The 24300-nt window shown below is 38.2% G+C and overlaps 2 protein-coding genes across 3 annotated transcripts in view; one reads left to right on the top strand and one right to left on the bottom strand.

The window, feature by feature from the left end:
* Positions 1-8857, bottom strand: part of fkbp15b (FKBP prolyl isomerase family member 15b) — a 34877-nt gene extending 26020 nt beyond the window's left edge. For both annotated transcript variants that reach the window (XM_088336208.1, XM_088336207.1), the window contains exons 1-5: positions 8659-8857; positions 5357-5460; positions 5193-5271; positions 4946-5015; positions 1006-1080 (exon numbers count right to left, since the gene is read on the bottom strand). In XM_088336208.1, coding sequence (XP_088192334.1) covers positions 1006-1080; positions 4946-5015; positions 5193-5271; positions 5357-5460; positions 8659-8708 — 378 coding nt within the window. In that variant the 5' untranslated portion in view covers positions 8709-8857. The remainder of the gene's footprint in view (positions 1-1005; positions 1081-4945; positions 5016-5192; positions 5272-5356; positions 5461-8658) is intronic.
* Positions 8858-11087: 2230 nt separating this feature from the next.
* nelfb (negative elongation factor complex member B) lies at positions 11088-23978 on the top strand. Its single transcript, XM_088336222.1, has 13 exons — positions 11088-11320; positions 13581-13741; positions 13961-14060; positions 15143-15373; positions 15459-15644; positions 15815-15927; positions 15999-16101; positions 17296-17391; positions 17499-17641; positions 19052-19158; positions 21914-22055; positions 22192-22300; positions 23559-23978. The coding sequence occupies exons 1-13, from the start codon at positions 11207-11209 to the stop codon at positions 23715-23717; spliced, it is 1764 nt and encodes a 587-aa protein (XP_088192348.1). The 5' UTR covers positions 11088-11206; the 3' UTR covers positions 23718-23978.
* The last annotated feature ends 322 nt before the right edge of the window (positions 23979-24300 follow it).

Here is a 24300-nt window from a genome sequence, read left to right on the forward strand (position 1 = left end):
CACACAAGGAGGCTGCGGTAACTGGAATTGAACCCTGGACATCTGCTTCGTGGGGCTGGGCTAACCACCCAGCTGCTGTGCTGCCACAATACCAACATACAATTTCTATTTAATGTCCTTTAAAGTCCGATTCGTCATCAGATACAGTGCCGTGAAAAAGTATTTGCTTCCTTCCGGAGCAATTACATTTTCCACATAGGTTTTGATTTTTTTTTTGTGCCTTAATAATTGAAATAAACATTTCCAAACTGCAGTTTTGTATATCCTTGGGTTAACTCTGTTTGATATTAAAATTGGTTCGATGATCTGAAACCTTGTGAGTGATAAATATGTAGAAAACACAGAAATTACAAAGGGGCAAATACTGCGCTGTATATCAAAGAGTTGTTTCCCTCGTTGTGCTTTTTTGTGTTAATTTATATCTTTCAGGACAACTTTCTGTTTTCTCCATTCTCTAACACTCATCTCTGGTACCATGAATAAAAATAGTGTGATAATAATGAGGACGAATGAAATGCTCTTAACACACAAAATAAAACTGTACTCCTGTCCGCGTGAACTGCAGTGGGTTTAATTCAAATGCACCACCTCAAAATTTACTTTGGTAAATCTCATAATACCCCCTTTGCACCTCAAAACAGTTTCTCCTCGGATCTATACAATTCACGTAGATCACTTTATTTCACCTTAAAATTATGAATTTCCCCTGAAGGTGAGATATTTTCATGCCTGCATCTGCAAGGCTAACTTGCTGAAGGACCAGACCAAGGACAAAAAAAGGAGCTAGAGCTAAACCAAAGTTATATAATCAAAAACAGTTATTTGGTTTTGATAAACGGGAAATTGAGCTTGAGTGTAAGCAATCATTCTTTTGACCAGAAGTCTGTCGTGTAGCCCATAAGGCGACCTAAACAAGGAAATTGATCTTATCACTTCAACCTTATTTATAAGTTGCGTACATCCCTGCTTACAAAGTGCTGAACAAATAATTAAACCGAAACTCACCGTGAATATGAAGTCAAGATTAATTTTCGCAGTTGTAACTTGTTTCTGTTGGGTCAAGTACAGAAGGAGTTTGTACTAGACAGAAAAAGAAACATAATAATTAACAATGCGACACCAGCGCAATCTCACATCTTATTCTGACATTAAATCCATGATTCAATGATAAGGGCACAACAGTTATTATGTTGGTTTGTCATTGATACTCTACGTTTTTTTGTTTAGTGTTTGATGACGCAATGCCTTAATTGAATGTATTTAATGTGCAAGAATCAGGTGTACATCTGTTAATCTGGGCAGTACAACACATCCTTCTCTCATATTTACTAATCCTGAACCATGTTTTGACGGGATCAGCATTCCTAACAAATTTTGCTTTAGGGAAGGCAAGAATATGGAAGTATTTTGAATGCTTGAAGGAAATATGGGAGAATTATTTTATTTTTACTGTTGTTCTGTTTGTTAAACATTTGATTCGATACATATTCTCCACTTCCTCATTATATTGAGGAATTTTGTTTTTTCTTGGAGCTACCAAGGTCAGCAAACAACTTTGACATTAAAATTACGTCTTAGAATGAAAGGAGTGTTAGGAAACTGACAAATTAGAGCAAGGTATAATCTGATTGAAATTTCTCAAATGCAAAATAGTTGTCTTGCAAAGAAATACATGTATATACAGGGAGTGCAGAATTATTAGGCAAGTTGTATTTTTGAGGATTAACTTTATTATTGAACAACAACCATGTTCTTAATGAACCCAAAAGTCTCATTAATATCAAAGCTGAATATTTTGGAAGTTGGAGTGGGGCTTTTTTAGTTTTAGCTATTTTAGGAGGATATCTGTGTGTGCAGGTGACTATTACTGTGCATAATTATTAGGCAACTTAACAAAAAACAAATGTATACCCATTTCAATTATTTATTTTCATCAGGGAAACCAATATAACAGCTCAACATTCACAAATATACATTTCTGACATTCAAAAACAAAACAAAAACAAATCAGTGACCAATATAGCCACCTTTCTTTGCAAGGACACTCAAAAGCCTGCCATCCATGGATTCTGTCAGTGCTTTGATCTGTTCACGATCAACATTGCGTGCAGCAGCAACCACAGCCTCCCAGACACTGTTCAGAGAGGTGTACTGTTTTCCCTCCTTGTAAATCTCACATTTGATGAGGGACCACAGGTTCTCTATGGGGTTCAGATCAGGTGAACAAGGAGGCCATGTCATTAGTTTTTCTTCTTTTAGACCCTTTCTTGCCAGCCACGCTGTGGAGTACTTGGATGCGTGTGATAGAGCGTTGTCCTGCATGAAAATCATGTTTTTCTTGAAGGATGCGGACTTCTTCCTGTACCACTGCTTGAAGAAGGTGTCTTCCAGAAACTGGCAGTAGGACTGGGAGTTGAGCTTGAGTCCATCCTCAACCCGAAAAGGCCCCACAAGCTCATCTTTGATGATACCAGCCCATACCAGTACCCCACCTCCACCTTGCTGGTGTCTGAGGCGGACTGGAGCTCTCTGCCCTTTACCGATCCAGCCACGGGCCCATCCATCTGGCCCATCAAGACTCACTCTCATTTCATCAGTCCATAAAACCTTAGAAAAATCCGTCTTGAGATTTTCCTTGGCCCAGTCTTGACGTTTCAGCTTGTGTATCTTGTTCAGTGGTGGTCGTTTTTCAGCCTTTCTTACCTTGGCCATGTCTCTGAGTATTGCACACCTTGCGCTTATGGGCACTCCAGTGATGTTGCAGCTCTGAAATATGGCAAAACTGGTGGCAAGTGGCATCTTGGCAGTTGTACGCTTGACTTTTCTCAGTTCACGGGCAGTTATTTTGCGCCTTGGTTTTTCTACACGCTTCTTGCGACCCTGTTGACTATTTTGAATGTAACGCTTGATTGTTGGATGATCACGCTTCAGAAGCTTGGCAATTTTAAGAGTGCTGCATCCCTCTGCAAGATATCTCACTATTTTTGACTTTTCAGAGCCTGCCAAGTCCCTCTTATGACCCATTTTGCCAAAGGAAAGGAAGTTGCCTAATAATTATGCACACATGATATAGGGTGTTGATGTCATTAGACCACACCCCTTCTCATTACAGAGATGCACATCACCTGATATGCTTAATTGGTAGTAGGCTTTCGAGCCTATACAGCTTGGAGTAAGACAACATGCATAAAGAGGATGATGTGGTCAAAATACTCATTTGCCTAATAATTCTGCACTCCCTGTAGTGCTGTAATGTCCTGTTTACAATAAAAGATGTCGAGGCTTAGTTTTCGATTGTTCTCGATTGTTCTCAGCTCAGGGATGCTGCTGGAAATGTGAATTTCCCTTCGGGGATGAACAAAGTATCTATCTATCTATCTATCTATTCACAGGATCATACAGTACTTGTGTCAGATAGGTTATTTTTACATGCAGACAATAGTCTGATTGAAAACTCCTCCCGGTATTCCGGTTTTATAACTGTGGTCCAATTCTCGTTTTATTTTACTGCCAACAGTACAATTCAGATGGTTGGGTTAGTCAATCCAGAATATTAAAAAAGCCATACTTGATCCCCAACCCCCAGTTTAAGTTGTGCTGTTATTTTTGTCTATTTACCTTTGAAGTCCACACTCTCGCCGGATTGTTTAAAAAAGCCACCTGCGAGGCTTGTGACACTGCCCCTTTTAAAAGGCGGAGCATTTCTAGCACATGGGAACGGGTGAGCGCGAGGAAAACAAATGGAGGAGAAATACGTCGTGTTTTGCGTTACAGTTAAGTTCTCAAGGCAGGTGTTCAAGCCTGAGACACAACTTCACATCACAATTTACGACTTTGCTGCGTTCAAATCCACAACCTGAATCCCATGTTTTTACAATTTGATACCAGTGAGAGAGTGGCAGTCCCACCAGTCACTTCCCAAAAGTGAACTCGTACCAGCTGATATTCCCTCTCATCACTTAGTTACAACCCTAAATGAAATGTAATATTTATTTTACGTATTTTAACTTCATTGGAAAACATTAAAAGTGTTAGTGCCACGTTTTTTCTCCTATAGAAACCATATATTTCCCTACCCCACCTTGTTAAATTTGTAAACATTTTTGGAAAAGCTCCAGGGAGCCACACGGCAGCTCCTGAGCCACGGGTTGCCGACCCCCGGTTAGACCTTTCGTTTTCAGATTACTTGTGTATGTATATGCATTTGAATGGTCCAATTGCTAGTGCACACTACTGTTAGTCATTGGTCCATCTAAATGCCGTGACTTATTCTCAAAAACTGCTGTGAACATTGACAAATGTCACATAACACAGAGGGACTAAGTTAAAGTTTGTGATTTAGGGCTATACAAATAAAAATGACTTGACTTGACTTACTGCCAATGCGCAGTATCTCCATTCGGGCTTTTGTCTTTTTGTTGGTGCCGTTAAGAACTGTAGACTCTTAGTACAGAGACGGATGATACACGCCAACTCACTAAACAAGCTTTAGGGGCATTGGTTGATTTCTTGGTAACATTTCAATTTCGTTTTTTCCCCTCTTGGTGACAACACACACACACACACACAGTTGTATCCATCCATGTATAATGTAAGTCTATGCTTTTTTCCCCACAGGATTTATTATTGATATGTTTTGATTTAATTCATGGTGCTGACACCAATTAACATTTGATGATTGGATTAAGTGCATTTTTTTAGATTAAAAATATTTGATTTATCTAATCTTTCATTGATACGTATTGTTAGCATTTAATTACACAAACAATTTTTTTTGGGAAGATTGCTCATTAATTTGCATTTGTTTTTTAATGCAATTAAAAAATGAACGAAGAAGAATCCTCAAAACTTTTGAAAATAATTTGCTTTTTATGTGGTGGGTAGATCATTTTGTGAGTAGCTCGGATACTGAAAAAGTGTGAATTAACTGATAAACAGTCCCTACCTCTTTACTTGTGTGGTTTCCTAGGATGGCTGCCCCCAACTTCCCCTGTTTCACATACTGTCCATTTGAACTGTGTAAGAGGAAATGCAATTTAATTTTGAATATTCTTTAAAGATAATCATGGCAGACCGTATTTACGCAAACCACAATTTTTCAACACATGATAAAACAATTTGTAAAGTACAACTTAAGTGTAAGTAATGAAACTGGTCTTCAAATATTGAGACATTTTAATTATGATATTTACAATTGAAAGGCTTGGACTGCAGCGGCAAATAACACTCCAAGGGTTCCAGATGATGGTGCTGATGGCTGGATGAATGAAACTGCAAAAAGTGATGATGCAAATCATTATTGACCAGTGCCATGTCCAACTTTCTCTAATTTTGTTATCAGTTTGAATCATCTCACCTGGGTTTGAGCTTTTTCTGGGCTGTTTTGGTGCTGTATAATGAAAAGACTCGTTCCCTTGGTTGGTTTCTTTATCAAGCCCAAACAGAGAAGCCAACTTGGCCCTAGAAGGAGAGCAAAGTGCACAAAGTGAAAATGTTTGTTAGTCCGGGAGCAAAGAATTATTTGAATCCTTGGTTTGATTTTGTTTCAAAATAAGGTTAAGAAATATAAGTGGTATTATTTTGGGGAGCTTTTAGACAGTTTGAAATGCTTATTCTAAAGTAAAAACACAGTTTGCTCTAACACAGCACATTATTGTGCTCCAACCAGCACCCCATCCAACCTCGTGAAAACTACTACAATTATGAAGGACTGGGTAAGAAGCTGGACCTTTCACAATAAATTTGTTTTCCCAGCAAAGCTTGTGATTGTGTGACAAATAATTTTTGTCAATTAAAGGTACAATAATTTATGAAACATAATTATCAGGCATGAACACGGGTCAAGCAACATCCACTGCAGCCGGGTTGTCCTGCAAGGGAGATTGCTTCATGTGGTCCTCTATCAAGGTTTCTCGTTTTTCCTTGGAGGTTTTACCTTCATGTATGTTTGGGATCAAACAATGTTGTGGGCCTGTGCAGCCCTTTGAGACTCTATATCAAGGGTTGGGAATGTATGAGTCGAGAGCTAGATATGGTTTTTGGCTCGGAAATAAAATGAAGAAAGTGTTAATCTTATTTGTGACTTCAAAATTTTAGTGTATGCAAGCCCGAACATCACAGCAGGTGCTTTGTTCAGGCCAAAATATATAGGGCAAAATTTAAACTACAGTTTCCTCATTGTGTTACACCAACAGACGCCATTTTGGCTCTATGGAATCTTGTATATTGAAACGTATTAAACAATGAATGTTCACTTTTGAGACACGGTATGATGAAAACCCACAGAACAAACTGTACACACGAAAACACCAGCCAAGTACACAAGTTTTTTGATTCGGTGAGTGGTAAGCGGATCTTTGCACACACAGGGCAACTGCCTCAATGTATTTATTTCCTTCTCGTGCAGTATTTCCTGACATTTTTACAAAGAAACTGCTTGCAGCTTGTTTTGAAACCATTATGTACGATAAAAAATATGGTCAAAATGAGCCTCAATGATCTTTAAAAAATGCAGGAGAGAAACATTTTAAGTGGTATCTTTGTCATAGCACACAGGCTCTGGCATTATTGTTATTTGATAGATTTTATCAAATGATTAAATGTCACACTGTGAAATAAAATGTGCTGAAGAATTAGCTTTTGTTTGTAGAGCGGGTTTGGTGGTTTTTGAATTTTGTCTGTATGGTGTGGCTTTAAAAAAAATTGCTTTCATGACTCTTTTAAGTCAAAAGGGTTCCTGATCCCTGTTCTATGCGATCAAGGGCTATACAAATAAATGTGACTTTACTAATGATTCCAATGTAAATAAAAAATAATGTATTTCTTCCTACTCAGCAATCACCATGTCCTAAAGTCCATGTCAAACTACTGTGATTTAAAACTAGTAACGTTATAGGAAATCTCCAGTGTATTTTTGTATTGATTCCATTTCGTTGAGGATGCTCGTGTTACATTTAAAGAGACAGTGTGCACTATTTGACCACTAAATGTTGCTGGATGGTGTAGATCAGGGGTGTCCAACGTAATGCCCAGGGGCACAAGGTAGCCCCTAAGTACACCTGAGTAATCCTGCCAACAGGTTTTGAAAATAGCTCATCAGTTAATTAGTATTATTCTAGGAAATTTTATTTCTGACTGGCATTATGCCTCCGTAGTTGACTAAGCTTATTCTAACTCTACTTCTAAGAAATTACAAAGTGGGTATAGCATAGTAACAATATAGTAAAAACATGATAAGTTATCATTTTACAAATGTTCATCAGACTGGTCAACTCGCACTAATCTTCCCTTCGGGGATGAATAAAGTATCTATCTATCTATCTATCTATCTAATCAGTTAAAAAAGTAGCCCTCAACTTCAAAAAGGTTGGTGACCGCTGATGCAGTTCAGCTGAAAATAAGTGCTAGAGAGCATAAGGAAGAATAAAAACTACCGACACTCAAAGTCAGCAAAACGCATCATTGTACTTGACCATTTTTTGCCCATTCTTTTTGAGGTTTTTAGGTACTCGTAGAAGCAATTTCACGGACAATTGTGTCAGATCTCTTAAGGCTAGCGTCATGACAAAAAAAAAGATAATTTCTTGACCAATGAGTATTTAGAAAATTCACGTTTATGTGATACTTCATGTATTTTTGCTCATTAATTAAATCAGTACTTTTTTCTATGAATTAAGTTTTTGCCACTTAGAGGTGCTAAATAATACATACTTCCCTTTAAGATAGTCAAGTTTCCTTTTAAAACTGAATGCCATTCATTGGAAAATTAATTGACGTTTGGAATATTTTTTTTTGTGAAATGTAATTTTGGAGTAACGGAAAAGAAAGATTTGGTGTTTCCTTTTAAATACAGAATCTATTTTACACTTCGATTCAAATTATAATTTAAAAAAGGGAAATTATGGAGTAAATCTGTTGTTTTGAGTCTCATCTCAATAAACTGGCTAGGAAAGCGAGCTCTGTTGTGGGTAAAGAGCTGGACAGCCTAACAACAGTAGCTGAGAGACGAGCACTGAAAAAGCTGAGGTCAATCATGGACAATCCATCGCATCCACTACACAGCATTATCTCCAGACAGAAGAGCAGTTTCAGCGACAGACTGCTGTCACTGTCTTGTACTACGGACAGACTGAAGAGATCTTTTCTTCCTCATGCCATGAGGCTCTTTAACTCCACCCGGCAGAGTAAAGGCCCACATTAAACCACACCACCTACATTGGATATTACCGAATCTTACTGCAATATGTATTCTGTGTAGCACTATTTAGCTATTCTATATAACACGCTACAGTGGGCATTTGCACGTCACACTGGGTATTTGTATATTGTATTCTTTTGGCTTTATTATTGTACTGTTCTCAGCTCAGGGATGCTGCTGGAAATGTGAATTTCCCTTCGGGGATGAATAAAGTATCTATCTATCTATCTATGATGCAAACGTGATACGTGACAGGGTTCCCCGATCGTTTTCGCCACAAAATGTTATTGAATAAAGACGGTTGGAGGAGGGGGAGACGGGGTCTGTTTACAAAAGTATTCAGCAACTACTGACATGTTTGAATCGCTGATGGATTGAATTTTAAGACCCTTAGTCACTAAGTAGACTCGTTTGCTAACACAATTATTATCGTCGATTCAAAGGGGAAAACTTTGACTCACCCGCCTGCGGGTGACAGAAAGTCTCCGTCTTCGTCGTCTCCAACAAACATTGTATCCGTTCAGAGTTACTACGTGTAAAAAATTGAGGGACTGTCACAATTAGACATTATTTTATGAGGTGAATGTTGCAAAAGCAGACGACTCTTCCTGATTGAGGGTCGTCAGCTGACATTCCACCCTATTCAGTTTTTTGTACACATCAGAGGCTTTGTTCGTCAGATGTGACGTCATCGTGTCGCGCCAGTTGTTTAACGTGCCTTTACTTCGGCCATCTTGGTTAAGGCAAAGTTCCATTAACTCGATGGGCGGTACAGTACGAAGAAGTTTGGTATTGATCTGAGCCAAGTAAAAAAAATGTAGTATAGGTCAACACGGACAGCACAGCACATCGTCCGACATCGATACTTTTTGCTTGGAAATGTCATGATCATTGGATGATTGAACCCTCCCCACTTTAGTCGGTTTATAATTGCAATTATTTAAAAAAAACAGCACAAATATTTTAGGCACTCACAATAATTCATTTTTTAAATCAAATAACTACATTGCAAACTTTAACAGTTTGATATATTTTTTCAAAAGCCAAAAGAGTCGAACCAAAAAGCAGCACTCGGACGAAAATACAAATACTGTGGAACAATGTCAAATAGAGAATTAAAAAACCTTCCATTGTACAATATTTTGAAAATAAAGACAGTAATGTAAATAAAGTGTCAGTTGTCTCTCATTGGCGTGACAACAGATTTACGGATTTATTTGAATACTAAAATGTTTACATTTTCGGTTGCAGCTCATTGCTCTATGCAGGGTTAGTTTTTTTCCATGTGTTTAGGTAAATGTATTGTCCTGCCACAGTAGCAGACCACTTAATCTCACAAATTACACCTGGCATTGTCATTTTCTGTAGTTGGATGTAGTTGGGAGAGTTTCTTAAAATCCGACTGCAGAAGTACTACACGGTACACTATTTCCACTACCCTTGTCAAATACATCATTGATATAACTTTTTAGAATCTCAAAAACAGTGTTGAGATTTGTCAATTAGATTGACAATTGACTATTAAATTGAATTTAATAGCACTCTTACTCGTGATATTGCGGTAAGACGTTTTCGATTGTGTGACGTCAATACGCACGCACCATATTTTTCATATTGCTATTGTTAAATACCATGTTGTACTGAATGTAGCCGTGTTCTTGTTTGCTTGCTGTTCAGGAATAAATATACTTAAAGGCTTTACAACAATGTCATGCGTATCTTCACACGCATAAGGAAACTGCACACATAATCCTTAACAAACAGCAATAATATACAAATTAATCAAGGCTCTGATGGCAATTTGACAAGCATCCTTGATCGACAGCAATAAAACACATCACTTGACAGCAATACTATTTCCTCACGAATTATGACAAAATGACAGATGCAATTATGCAATCAACGGACCTTACGTAAACTACAAGTAGCCTATATGTAAAATTTTGCAGCATTGAATATAGTATTAATTTTGAGTACATTTTTTACACGGAAAATAACACAAAGCAAAATCAGACACATTTTTTACATATATACCGTATTTTTCTAACATCTAAATATTCTTAGAAATTCATTCATCCACGATTGACGTGGATGAATGGTGTTATGAGTGCACTGCAGGAAAGAGGTCTAAATATAATGGAATCTAGAGCTCTTGTTGGTGATAGAAAGGAGTGGAGAGGTGTTGTGAAAGGATAGTGGGATTGTGGACGCGTTCTTAAGGATGGGCTGGGCACCCGTATGATGCGGCAGGGGTAAACCAGTGAAAGCTGTCGGGCCCTGCTGTTGAACAAAAGAGTGTGTTGTGTCACCCTGACCCGAGTGACATGGCCGCTTTCTGGTGTCCCATTTCATCTTGAGGGAAGAAAGTATGACCAACTTAGGTGCCGAGGTGCCTAACTTGTTTGGGTGTTTGGGCAATTGGGTTGGCCATGGTCCCAAAACATTTTGTGTTTTTTTGCTATTTTTTTCCCTTTTATTTTCTTTGTTATTGTATGTGTTGTCTTGCTGTCTGTCACCCCTCTTGAGGGATATGACCAAGGTAGATAGATAGATAGATAGATAGATAGATAGATAGATAGATAGATAGATAGATAGATAGATAGATAGATAGATAGATAGATAGATAGATAGATAGATAGATAGATAGATAGATAGATAGATAGATAGATAGATAGATAGATAGATAGATAGATAGATAGATAGATAGATAGATAGATATTATGTGCAGTTTAATTTGTTTAAATACACTGAATAGTTGAGGCTTAAAAACCTTGGTAATTATTTTAGTGGTAATTTTAAAAAAAAAGTCTGATGGTACCGATTTTGTTTCAATTAAAATCCCAAACGAAAAAAACCCAAGCGGAACTTTTGTCCATTTTTGTTTCTGAAGGACTGCCATTGTAGGGACCATTCAGAGAGTCCTCCGCCTTGAGTGGGCTAAACCGCTCGTGTGAGCTTCCACGAGTAAATATATTTATTATAACTTTGCATGAAAAAATTAATGTATCAATGGAAGCAAAAATGTTTGGTGGTTTGCCCGAGCTCGGAATATCGAACGGCGAGGACCTTAAAGAAACTCTCACCAACTGCACAGAGCCATTGAAAGCTATCGATCAATTTCAGGTAACACGATTAATTTGAAGTGAAATTAGGATTGTTGTCTGTTTGTGAGAGGTCATACCGCAAAATATATACTTAGAATATATCATAGCTGGTTACCACCGCCTCTGGCAATGTGATTTGCTTTGTATATCGATGTAGTAATGCGAAAAACAATTAAAAGTAAAGCTTTGTGCGCGCTTTTTGAGTAAAGGTTTTATTGGTGCAAGCTGGAGCTCACTCTTGCACCGCTTTTCTTAACATATTTCATGAAGTTTGTCTGTTTCTTATTTTTTTACGCACAACAACGAACCAGGCCTTTTGACCCCTTTCTGTGTTTGTAAACAAGTATGATGTAGCTAAGCTGCGCGCATTCTTGAGGCAGAACGGCGGAGTACATGTCAGTTTGTATTAGCCGATTGACAGAAAAGGATTATGATTCGTGGATAGTGACATCTCAAACAAGCACAAAATATGTGCAAGCTGCCAGGTGTGGGGGGATAGAGTGATTCTAGGACAAAAATGGTGATAGTAAGAAAAGGACTGTTTCAAATACAGTCAAATGCCAACCGACCACCCACTAAGAAAATTAAAAAGAGTTTATTCAAGCATGTTAAAGAAAATCATGCACTTGTGCGCGCAACAAAAGGCGTTTCACAGAGGCTGCAATGATGATTTTAGCCAGAAAATGGCGTCAGCAAAGAGAATATTTTGAAGTTACAAACACCACCTTATATACAGGGATGTGATTTTTCCGCTAATTCGCGGAATTCCGCTTTTTTTATCTCCAAAAATAAAATTTTAAAATTTCCGGTGTTTTAATTGGTAAAAAAAAACGATTTCGTCTCGACAGCATGCCATTTGAGTGTTTCCGTAACTGAAATGAAACGTACTTGCGATTGGTTGAAGTCTCGTGTTGACCAATAAACGCGCTTGTTATAGGAGTGTGCCATTGTTCATTTCTCACACGTTTTTGCCGGGTGTTTAAAGAAAGATGTCCGTGATCGAACGCAAAGATGCTCCGCGAGCTAAAGAAATTGATAAGATTGTAAAAAACAAGTTTCGATGGGACTGGTTGGAGAAGGAATTATCTACGAATGTTGGAAAGAAGACTGTGACGAATTTGTTCAATGACTTTATTCGGAAGATCGATCGTGCCGGGAAAGCACTTTGCATTTGGTGTCATGATACCATCGACTATGGTGGGAGAGGTTTCAAAGCTCTTGAAAGTCACGCAAAGAGCAAAAAACACGTGAAAGAACTCCAGTCAAGAACGACAAATTATTCCATCGCTGGAAGTTTCGGTGCCCAAACGAAAACTCCAAAACTTTACGGCCTCCATCCCTTATTGACATCACAATCGGAAGCGGTAATAAAGAGACGTGATCCACCCCAACAACCTGTACCAGTTGCTGATAGAGTCGTGAATTTTGAGGTAGGTGGTAAACTTTTCAAATTTATTTGACAGTTTTCCCATTTTTTTCGAAAATATTATAACGTAATAAAAATGGCCATAAATATTTAACAATTACAATAATAGATTTTCATGTGTACATTACACCAACACTTTACTGTAGGGCCTATACTTATTGTACTTTTTACTGCCCTGGTCCTACCTGGTTTCCCCCCCCCCCCCCAGCTAGCAATCACCCCCCCCCCCCCCCCCCCCCGCTAATTTTCAGATAATTTCACTTTGGTCAAATCACATCCCTGTATATACATTGTTAGTGTTGGTGGGACAACATATAATAACATTGTTAATGTTATAAATATGATAAAAGATCTGCTAGCTAGAAAATGAGTGAGTGAGTTGTCCATCTCTGTGTGCCTTGTGACTGGCTGGCAACCAGTTAACGGTGTCCCCTGCCTACTGCCCAAATATGGCTTGGGTGGGCTCCTGCGTCCCCGCCACCCTGGTGAGGTTAAGCGTTACATAAAATGGATGGATGGATCTACTTCCTAGCACCAGTAGTATCAAACTTAGTCTATTGTAGGCTTTGGTAGCAAACTGTGTACCACTAATTTTCATATGAATGTAGATGGTGCTGCCATGTTTATTACTTTTCCCCTGCCAGGAAGTGTGCACTCATCCCTAAATTATTACATTAGGACTGGTATGGCGTGAGTTTGTGCCATAATTACGCCAGCGCAATATCCGAAACATAATTCAAAAATAGGGCGGCTATTTTGGTCAAAACACAAATGTTAGTTTTTAGCATGAGTGTGATTTTTGCCTATATCAAACTGACAATAATGCACTCATAACAATTATTTCTCTCTGTAGTTGGAAAATGGCATCTTGTTGCCAACTCTACAGTCTGCCCTTCCTTTTCTTGATCTTCATGGAACACCCCGACTGGAGTTTCACCAGTCAGTCTTTGATGAACTCAGAGAAAAGCTAATGGAGAGAGTAGCTACTATCGCTGAGGGCAAGGAGGAGGACAGGTGTGATATTTGGAATTGTTTTGTGTCCTTATATGTCTGAACACTAAAAGTTTCCTTGTGCAGGTGTACAGTATTCCAGGTAAAAATAAATGCTCTGACCTATCTATAAAGTACCACCCGCTTGTCATCCAGATTCATTATGATGTTATTTATGTTAGCCTCGAGAGGTGCAAGTCCAAATGTGATTGTTTATGTGATTTGTTTTTCATACATGCATAGATATGGTAAGCTTGAAGAGTTACTCGAGAAAAGCTTTCCACTCGTCAAAATGCCATCCATTCAACCAGTGGTGATGCAAGTTCTGAAACATTTACCCAAGGTAAGTGTTAGAAAGTAAAATAACATGTTTGTTGTTGTTTTTATGTTTCTTAGTGCAGCAACAAAAAACAATTGTGAATTGCAACATATTATTCAGGCACTCATACATTCACACTAAAATTAAAATAAATATAAATACATTGTTTCTGCTATTCTAAAAAGACCTCCATTTTGTGTCATTTTTTATTTTTGCATAAATTGAATATTTACAAATAAAACAGTGCAAAAAAAAGAAATAAAAGAAATAGCAAAAAACTGAGATTTGTCTTTAGAAATAGTAAAAAAATATTTAATCATAGATTGACTATTGTGTTCTTCATTCTCCCATGTGCTTGTGCTGCCTGTTTTATTGCAGCTAAAAGAAAAATGCCGTCTTCATGCTGTGCTGTCTGTAGTCAGATTGATTCTCTTTGCAGTTCTCCCTTTTGTAAAGGTTTATGTTAGTGTCAATTACTAAGTCAAATTGTTGCACCCCCTTCCTGTCCTAGAGATGAGAATGTATTCTCCCCTTATTAACCACGTTTCCACTCTTTTTTTTTTCAGGGAGCTCAGTGTTTTTGGTCCATGATAATTTACCCTAGCAGTGTTTCTCAGCAGCAGTGCTTCTTTTGTGTCCTTGTGTGCCTGTATGCTCTTCAGTATATATCTTTCTTGATCTTTGGCAATTCCCGCATATTTTATATAGTCAGGAAACCAGAAAAGGTGAATGACAAATGTAGTAGTGTGATACTCCATCGCCATCAACTCAGCTTTCAGAAAAACTCAATCATACATGCAAGTGTAGGAGAGGTCTTTGGAGCTACTAGAATTTTAGTTAAGCAAAATTGATCTTTTTGCTGCGTTTTTAAATTTTATGTTCAATTTTAAAGGGGAATTGTTTTCTCACGCTTTAGGGTGATCATTTTTATTTCTTTTAAATTATGTGTCATTGTTTTCTTCATCATCTAATTATTATCAGGAAAGATATTCAAGATGATTGGACAGTACAGTTTGTTAAATGTGCTCGGGTTGTGCTAATGCTTTCTACTGCTTAAGGTCTAGAAAGTTAAAAAAAACATCTCACAAATTGTGAAACCCCTCCAGGTACCTGAGAAGAAACTCAAGATGGTGATGGCTGATAAGGATCTTTACAAAGTGTGCTCTGTGGAGGTGAAAAGGCAGATCTGGCAGGACAACCAGGCCCTGTTTGGAGATGAGGTGTCCCCTCTCCTAAAGCAGTATATTGTAGAAAAGGAAGCAGCTCTATTCAGTAGTGATCTCTCTATTCTGCATAATTTCTTCAGCTTGTCTCCAAAAATGCGACGTCAAGGCGAGGTAGGTGGAAGTAGCAGTATGTGCAGTATCCGAGCACCTTGTCCTACCCATGTGTTTGACTGTTTTATATGTATGTGTGCAATAGGTGGTCCTAAAACTGACCCAGATGATTGGGAAAAACGTAAAGCTTTATGATATGGTTTTACAGTTTCTGAGAACACTCTTTCTACGGACTCGAAATGTCCATTACTGTACTCTGAGAGCAGAATTGCTGATGTCTCTCCATGACTTGGACATCAGTGAGATCTGTTCTGTCGATCCATGCCACAAGGTAAAAAGTACATTGTCTTATATGTGTGCGTTTGAGTGAGCTTGTTTGTTCTTTATTTTGTGGACACGTTAAAGCTTTTACATCGTGAAACTATGCTAATCTTTGGGTGGCACAATAAAGGTAGTTTACATTTGTTGTGTTTTATTTCTTTCACTTTGTGAATTAAACAGTTCACGTGGTGCTTGGATGCCTGCATTCGTGAGAAGTTTGTAGATGGAAAGCGGGCAAGGGAATTGCAAGGGTTTTTAGACGGAGTCAAAAGAGGACAAGAACAAGTACTTGGGTAATAGCAAATTGGACTGACCAGGCATAGCTTTGTGGATACATAATTTTGAGGCGTTGTGTATTTTTCAGGGACCTGTCAATGATCTTATGTGACCCATTTGCTTCAAACACCTTGGTGCTGACTATCATGAGGAACCTTCAAGAGCTTCTCAGCCAGGATGCATTACCTAGGGTGAGAAAGTCATTCGTGCTCGCTTGTGGCACTTACCATAAAAAAAATGATCGCATAGCCATTTGCCAACCATCATTACAACTATAGCTATTTAAGATATTGGGAAATAGTGGTTTTTGTAGTAAGTTGCCTAGTCTATACATTAATGTCACTTAAACAGCTCCTCATTTATATTGTTATTCATACCAGTGGACATAATAAATCTGTTTGGAGCTGCATGATTTGGGGGAGAAGAACTGCAATTACAGTATTCAGTCTAAAATTACTTTTTGATATTTGTATTTAGCACTTTACATGCATAAAAATGCAAAAGCTGTTGAGAGTCAGTTTTGTTTAAGACGAGTTTGTTTTAATCAATATTATTGAAAAATAAAGGTGTCTGGATCCTATTTCAACTCCAACACCAGTACCATTTTTTTGTTAATCTATATTTAATCAGATTTCATTTATATATCTCAGTCAAAAAATACCGCATTGTAAAATTCATAGACAACCGAATATCAAAGAATGAACCTGGAAAATTGTATAGTTTTAATACCTTCTTTTGTCCAAGGTTAACTCGTTTGTTGATTTGGACATTGAGTCCAACCGTAGCTATTTATTTATTAGCCATTGTAGGTGCTTGTTTTTGGTTTTTTTTTGTCTTTCGATGTCAGATTTTTGAAAACAACTTTGTTTTTAGCAAACATTGTTTTCAACACAAAATAAGGAGAGAAAACATCAATAAATGTAGAACTTGCAAGGAGAACAGGGGAGACCAGAACTCAGATAAGAAATTTCCAACTGTTCTAAAGGCCCTCCCCTGTACCTTTTTTACTAAATGTCATAGGTTACAAAAATCATATCAGCCCTAAGGTGTGTGGAAATTAAAAAAAAAACATAACATGATTGGTTAATAGTAACAATAAGGTACCTAGGTCACAAAAGGCAAAATAACAAACAACAGTCTAAACAATAACAGCAAACCGAAATTTTAAACAACTGTGCGCAATAATAATAGACAAAATAACTAACAACCCTGGCGTCCTGATCAAACCTTTTTGCAGATGCCAGATAATGAAACCAGAATAAATTATTTCCTGAACATCCCCCCGTTTTTATGTAACAGAAACAAAGACATTATAAGCAGTTGTTATTGTCCGAAAAACAGAATAAATTATCTACCTAACACATAGTTGATGTGTTTGTCATCAGGACAGTCCTGATCTGATGTTACTTTTGAGGATGTTGTCCCTTGGTCAAGGAGCATGGGATATGATTGACAGCCAAGTCTTCAAAGAACCACGTTTGGTATGTTGGATCGTCCCATTCATTCAAAATTGTGCGAGACTTGTTTGGTGTGGTTTCGATGCACACATTGGAAATATTTTTCTCTAATTATGCACACACTCATTCAGGATTTGGAGTTAATGACCCGCTTTCTGCCTGCCATGATGTCAGTGGTTGTTGATGACCACACTTTCAGTGTGGAGCAGAAACTTCCCAGTGAAGAGAAGACCACACAGGCCTACCCTACTACGTTGCCAGATTCCTTCACCAGGTAAGAATTCATACCCAAATCAAGTTATTTTATCCTAAATTAATTTACAGTTCATGAATCTCTTAATAGCCTGGGTCATTGGGGCACCGCATACTGTGGTGTGTCTTTGGCAAGTACAGCACGCGGTGCCCATGCCTCTCCAGGCCGTTTTTGGGGTTTGGGGATTGGTCCCCTCATTAAACAGATGGTAATGGTTTCCAGTAGCAGGAGAAGGCTCCTGATCTGACTCTGATACGGCACTTTCATCATCTGGTCGCTTTTGTTGTTGGTGTAAAGTGTCCTTCCATTTTTCAGAGAAGAGTCGGACCTTGCAGTGCATTTTTCCTCCAAAGCCTTCTAGCACGTTTATAACTAGGGCATGGTGTCTCCAACGTGGTGCCTACGGGCATCAGGTTGCCCCTTAATAACAGCAGAGGTGCCAGCGGACTTGTTCTATAAATAACTCACCGGTGCCGGGTCATTGGGGTTTTCTAGTAAAATTATTATTTTTTTTACTGGTTGACTGAGTTTATTCAACACTACTTTCCACAGTTTCACGGTTTAGGGCTCTTTTAACCATCAGGGTCATCGGGGAACAATTTCCTGTGTTGTATCTTGAATAAGTTTAGCCTGCTAGGGTCCTTCCCTTTCCCACCCTTCAGAGATTTGCCGGACCTCAGCATGGATTTGCAGCACCGTGTGACAATACTGATGTTGGGGAAAAGCCACAATTAACCTGGTAATGATTTGGTTACAACATATTAGTAAAAACATAAGTTTTTTTTTTTTTTTTTTTAGAAATGAATAATACACTGTGTGCCCTTTGCGCTAATTAGTAACAAACAGTATTGGCTTGAATGTTATTTGAATCTTACCAAAGCAAGTCAGGCTCTGTTGTTTTCAACTGTTCGACGTGCTTTGTAAATGTTTATGCGTCACCAATTTACCGTTCTGATACGCAAGGTCTGCTTTGCAAACTTTGCAAGTAGGCTTTTTATTGGCTGTATCCAGGCTAAAATGCTCCCAGACTTAAATAAAAAGGTTTTCGTAAGCGTAGTTAATGTTGACGCCATAATTTCAGTGTGATTCTGTCACCGCTCTAGACGGACGCTATTCGCAATTGTGCGTAAGCGACTTTAAGGAGCGATTATACTCATGGAGTTTCTGGTGACAATAGATGACAATGAAATTCCTAATCAAGTGTTTCTATTCTAGATTGTAGAATTGTTGCAGCCCTAGTGAACACCGTGAGCATGCATTGTTTAAGGGCCAAAATATTGAGAATGCGTATTTGGAAGCATTGCTTTGATCGTCCAAATATATATTTTTTGTCAGTCTATTCTAACACTTAAAGAAATGATGTATTACCTTGACACACTAGCACACTTTAGTGCTTGTTTGAAAACATAGTTGTGGTTTGATCTGTTTCAGGTATTTGCAGGAGAACAGAGTTGCCTGTGAAATGGGTCTTTATTACATTCTTCACATCGCCAAGTTGAGAAATAAGAATGCTTTACAAAGGTTGATGCCTGCCCTAGGTGAGCACCTGCCATTTCTTTCTTACAAATAGAGAACAGGGCCACCTAATTTTGTCATTGAATCTACATTACATCAAAGCAGTATGATTTAACCTTTTTTGAGCCAAGGTACACTTTATTTAAAATAATCTCATGGAAGACAGACGGTAGAAAATGTCACAAATTGTAGCGTAATTCTTATGTCCGGTTTCATTTTTAACATTTAAGTTGTCGAGAAAGGCTACTGGATATTGTCGCAAGTTTAAAAGTTGTTTTGATGAAAGCCTCTTCAATAGTAATCATTATTTAATGTGGCTGTTGCTCAGGAGGTAGTACAGTAAAAAACAAAACCATAGTAACAAATTCGATTGTACTTTTTAATTTCATTATATTTTTTAAACATTTTTTAGAAAATGGTTACAATATTGGTAAGTTCACTGTTTTCACTTTTAACGCCTAATGAAATATGCAAAGAGCAATCTTCTGACTCCTCTTTAGCCAGGAAGAATTTTGTACTTACTCTTCTTTCAACTGACAAACTGGTATACACGATGAAGCTTTTTGCAAGTAAATCAGATTTATATCCCGCAATATTTCCTTTCTTTTTTCCTCTTTTTTCATGTTGACAATATCCGTGTATTATTTGTTATTGCAACATCCTCATGTGAAGTCCCTTCTCAATGTTTCTTCATTTTCCTCATGCTGAGGTTTTTGAGTTTTTCCTTGCCCTCATGTAGGATTTTAGACCAGGGGATGGTGTCATAACAGTCTGTATTTTGCAGTAATCTGTTGGTCTGTGCAGCCCTTTGAGACTCTTTGTGATTAAGGGCGTCACAAATAAACATGGCTTGACTTTCTTTTTTGACTTTTTTCCCCCTAAATATCGTTACCCCGACCTTTAAATGAAACAGCAGAAATAATGTGGTTGCACTCCTATACAATACCCTAACAGACAATACCTATTTATTCCAGTAAGAAAATCAAACAAACATTTAGATGTTGGTGTGGGAAACCACACAAACCTGCAAAAATTTAAAGAGTAGGCCGACTATCAATATTATTGATACTGAGCAAGTACTTGCATATGATTCATATTAATGTCCTGGAATCGATACCGTCTTCCCCATTTTACAAGCACTATGATAAGGGTCTTAGTGGATTTTAAGATTATACATGCCTTGTAACTTTCTAATTGGATCCAATTGTGTTTACACTCTGCTAACCTTATTTTCAAAATATTGTGTAATGGAAGGAATTTTAGTTGTCCAAATGACATTTTCACACAGCATTTGTATTTTCGGCACTTTTTTTATTGTTAGATTGCATTGTACTTATCGATCTATCCTCCTCAGACCTGAGCTTCTTGTTTGGTTCATTTCCGTCCAAGCAGGTGGACAACAGATCTTAGGAGCTTAATAAAAGTTCAGACATTTTGGTCAGTTGTTATAAACTAAGGCAAGGGGTGCAAGTAATCAATAATCACGACATTTCCAAGCCAAGACTATCTGTATTGGATCCTTATCAATAGTGTTTATTTACTTTAATTCAATCAATACCATAATTCTCAGTTTCACACACACTTTAAAGTAATTTTTATTAACCCAAATAAGTTTCAGCTGGGACTAATAGTTAAGGTTATAGGTTTTTAAACTGTATATCTAGGCTTTCTTGCAGTGAAATGAACTATAGTTAAATATTGTCTTGTCGATATGTTTCGATAAGTTGTTCTTTATGTTCTGAAATAAGGTTGCATGGACAGGTGCTGGAAGTAGTTGAAAGCTTTAGGTTCTTGGGTTGTGATGTGGCTGCAGTTGGTGGAATGGAGTGCGAGGTATTGCACTGAGTGAATCAAGGAAGCAAGGTTTTGGGTGCTCTGAGGAGAGTGATGAGCAACAAGAGTATGAGTATGGATTTTAAGAGGGGACTGTATGAGAGTGTGATTGTTCCGACTGTGTTGTATGGTGCAGAGACTTGGAGCCTAACCTCAGTTTTCAGAAGGAAATTAAATGTTTTTGAGATGAAGAGTTTGAGGAGTATGTTATGAGTGGCAAGATTGGATAGATTGAGAAATGAAATTGTGATAGACAGAACTGGAGTAATAGTGGAACTGAGCAAGCGTGTGGATAAGAGAGTACTCGGTTGGTTTGGACACATGAAGAGAATAGATGAGGAGCGAATGTTGAAGAGGATCTACAGAGCAGAAGTAAATGGAAGAAGACCAAGAGGGAGGCTCTAATTGACGTGGATGGATGGTGTTATGAGTGCACTGCAGGAAAGAGGTCTAAATATAGTGGAAGCTAGAGCTCTTGTTGATGATAGGAATGAGTGGAGAGGTGTTGTAAAAGTATAGTGTGATGTTTAGACTTGTTCTAAGGGATGGGCAGGGCACTTGTATGATGCGGCAGGGGTAAACCAGTGAAAGCTGTCAGGCCCTGCTGTTGAACAGAAGAGTGTGTTGTGTCACCCTGACCCGAGTGACACGGCTGCTTTCTTGTGTACCGTTTCATTTGGAGGGACGAAAGTGAGTTGGTCAACTTAGATGACGACTTGCTTAACTTGTTTGGTGTTTGGGCATTTGGGTCGGCCATAGCCCCAAATTTTTTGTGTTATTTGCTACTTTTTCCCTTTTTTTTCTTTTCTTTGTTTTTGTATGTGTTTGTCTTGCTGTCGGTCATCCCTCTCGGGGGATATGACCAGGGTAGGTAGGTAGATAGATAGATAGATAGATAGATAGATAGATGCTCTGAAAAGGAATTAAACTACCTTTTCTTTTCAGTGGAGACCTACAATGACATGGCTTTTGGTGACCTTTTTCTCCATTTGCTCACTGGACACCTCACACTGCTCTCCGATGAGTTTGGAGGAGAGGAATTCTGTTCAACCGTTTTTGATGGCTTCCTGTTGACAATGTTTTCCAGGTTTGCACCTCTTCTGAAATTATATGTTGTCATAATTTTAGAAATATATTTTCCCATCCAACCTTTTTTGGCAGCTCTAAAATGATTAGACATGCAACTTGATGTGCGTAATGCTTTTTCTGTTTGCATTTTACAGTAAAGAGAATGTCCACAGACACACTTTACGTATGCTGTTGCATCTGCACCACAAGGTCTTGCCTTCATATATGGAAACCTTGGTGAAAACTCTGGAACCTCCTCAGCAGGTTGGGCTTCAGCGTCTCTCACACAGCTATGCTAGTTGTCGTACAATAATCTCTCGTTTTTTTTGCTCAATCGCGTTTTATAAAGGACCGTTGATAGTCAAAATCTGCAAAGTATAACGCTTTATTTATTAAGTCATGTTTTTTTGTACAGCCCTTAATCACAAGAATCTGTTATACTTCAAAACCAAATAACAAACCCTATTTACAGGCTCAAGCATTTTGTTTAATAAATAAAAGGACTGTACTCTATAAACCTTTTTGTTTTTTAAAAATAACTTCTTTACTGTCAAACTATAATTTTAAAAATAATTTTGCTGCTGTATTGCACTATATTCAAAAAAATAGATGAATAATTTCAGGACATTTGCCACTTTATTTGGTGTAAAAATACTCTCACCTTGCTTTAGCATGTTGAAAAGTCCATCTTTGACAGCCATAAAAAGCATGTTCCTCTGCCCTCTGGTGCTTTTGTCAGTCCCTAAAGTTTTCTTGACACGATAGCTTTTCGAGAAACTCAAAATGGAAACTAATTTGCGCATATGTAATTTAGGTTTGTCATGCAACGTTATTGACACACAGTACGAAAAGGGGCGGGGACGACTGTTTGGCCAATCAAAATGCAGAACACAATGCACGATTAAAACCTGCCAAGTAGCAAAACCGCTAAAAGTGGTCATGTCACGGAGTTGCCCTTAATCCTTGAGGAAAAATGGCAAGCTATTCCAATTCGGTCCACTACCGTGGAAACCACCTAAGAACCACAAAAAACCACGTCCGGGTTGCAATCTGGCATTATGGTTGCCCTGGCGCTGTTGTCTTAAAATATAGGGCTCACATTTACGCGACACAGCTCGCATACAGGTTTTTCGGGGTGGGCGCAAAAGTAAATGTGTGCTCGTCTTTGTAATCGCCATCTTGAATGTGTGCTCGTCTTTGTAATTGCCATCTTGATCAATCTGAAAACAAGTGACCTCGGTAAATCAGGGGGGGGGGAAATAGCGCAGCTGAAAATACTTAAGGCGTGCAGGGGCGTTGCTGCCCTGCAGCCAATGAACGTGATTTAGTTCAAATTTATGGATGTTTAAGCCTGCGGCTCAAAATGTGGTGCGTTTCGTAGATGGTCAACATTTGAGTTCCGTTCTTAAATTTAAGCATGCGACTTATAAGCACGTGCGATCTGCAGTCCAGAATTAACCGTTAATTTAAATACATTTCATGACCTAACGTTTGTTGTGTTGATATTTGTTGATATTCACAGAGCAGCGATCCTGTCAAAGAACTCCACAGCCAACTCATTGAAAAGCTGGAGGCCATGAAGAAGAGTCCTCCGGTTATAGAAGAAAGTCAATCCCTGGACCTAAGCATGCATCATGTGAATGTTGCCACGGCTGCCTCTGTTCCAGCTACTCCTCTTTGAGATCAACGACATACAAATACATTTTCATTGGGACTCATTGTAGATATGGTCATTCGTATTGAAGTGTTTGTATGGCTTGCCTTTCGAAATACGCTTTGATATCGTTGCCAGCTCTTTATATTTGCCTATGGAGTAACCGTTTTGTATTCATGTGTTTCATTTGTCACAGTTGCAAAATGGCTGAATTTGTTGAGCTAATTTTTAGAGTGACAAATTCTCTTTAGGATTATATAATTTGTGTTAATAAATAGGGGAGGTGGATATTCCTCTTCTGTCAATTTGTGTTTCACAAAGCACAATATTTTTCCACGTTATTTGCATTACAAGAAGTTGCCGAAAACCAAATCTAAAAATGCAATCCTTTTCTTGTTTCTGAAATTCTCCACAACATTTACACCAAAGTACTTAAAATTGCCAGGTAAGCACTGCTAGTTTTAAAATCTTAGAGTTATCGTAGTTTGACTTCCAACAACCTCATGTGCGGTCCCTTCTCAAGGTTTCTTCATTTTCCTCATGTTGAGGTTTTTGAGTTTTTATTTGCCTTCATGTAGGTTTTACATCAGGGGATGGTGTCATGATAGTC

The sequence above is a fragment of the Urocampus carinirostris genome, chromosome 5 (assembly GCF_059441175.1).
Source record: "Urocampus carinirostris isolate Australia breed hairy pipefish chromosome 5, RoL_Ucar_1.0, whole genome shotgun sequence".
Lineage (NCBI taxonomy): Eukaryota > Metazoa > Chordata > Actinopteri > Syngnathiformes > Syngnathidae > Urocampus > Urocampus carinirostris.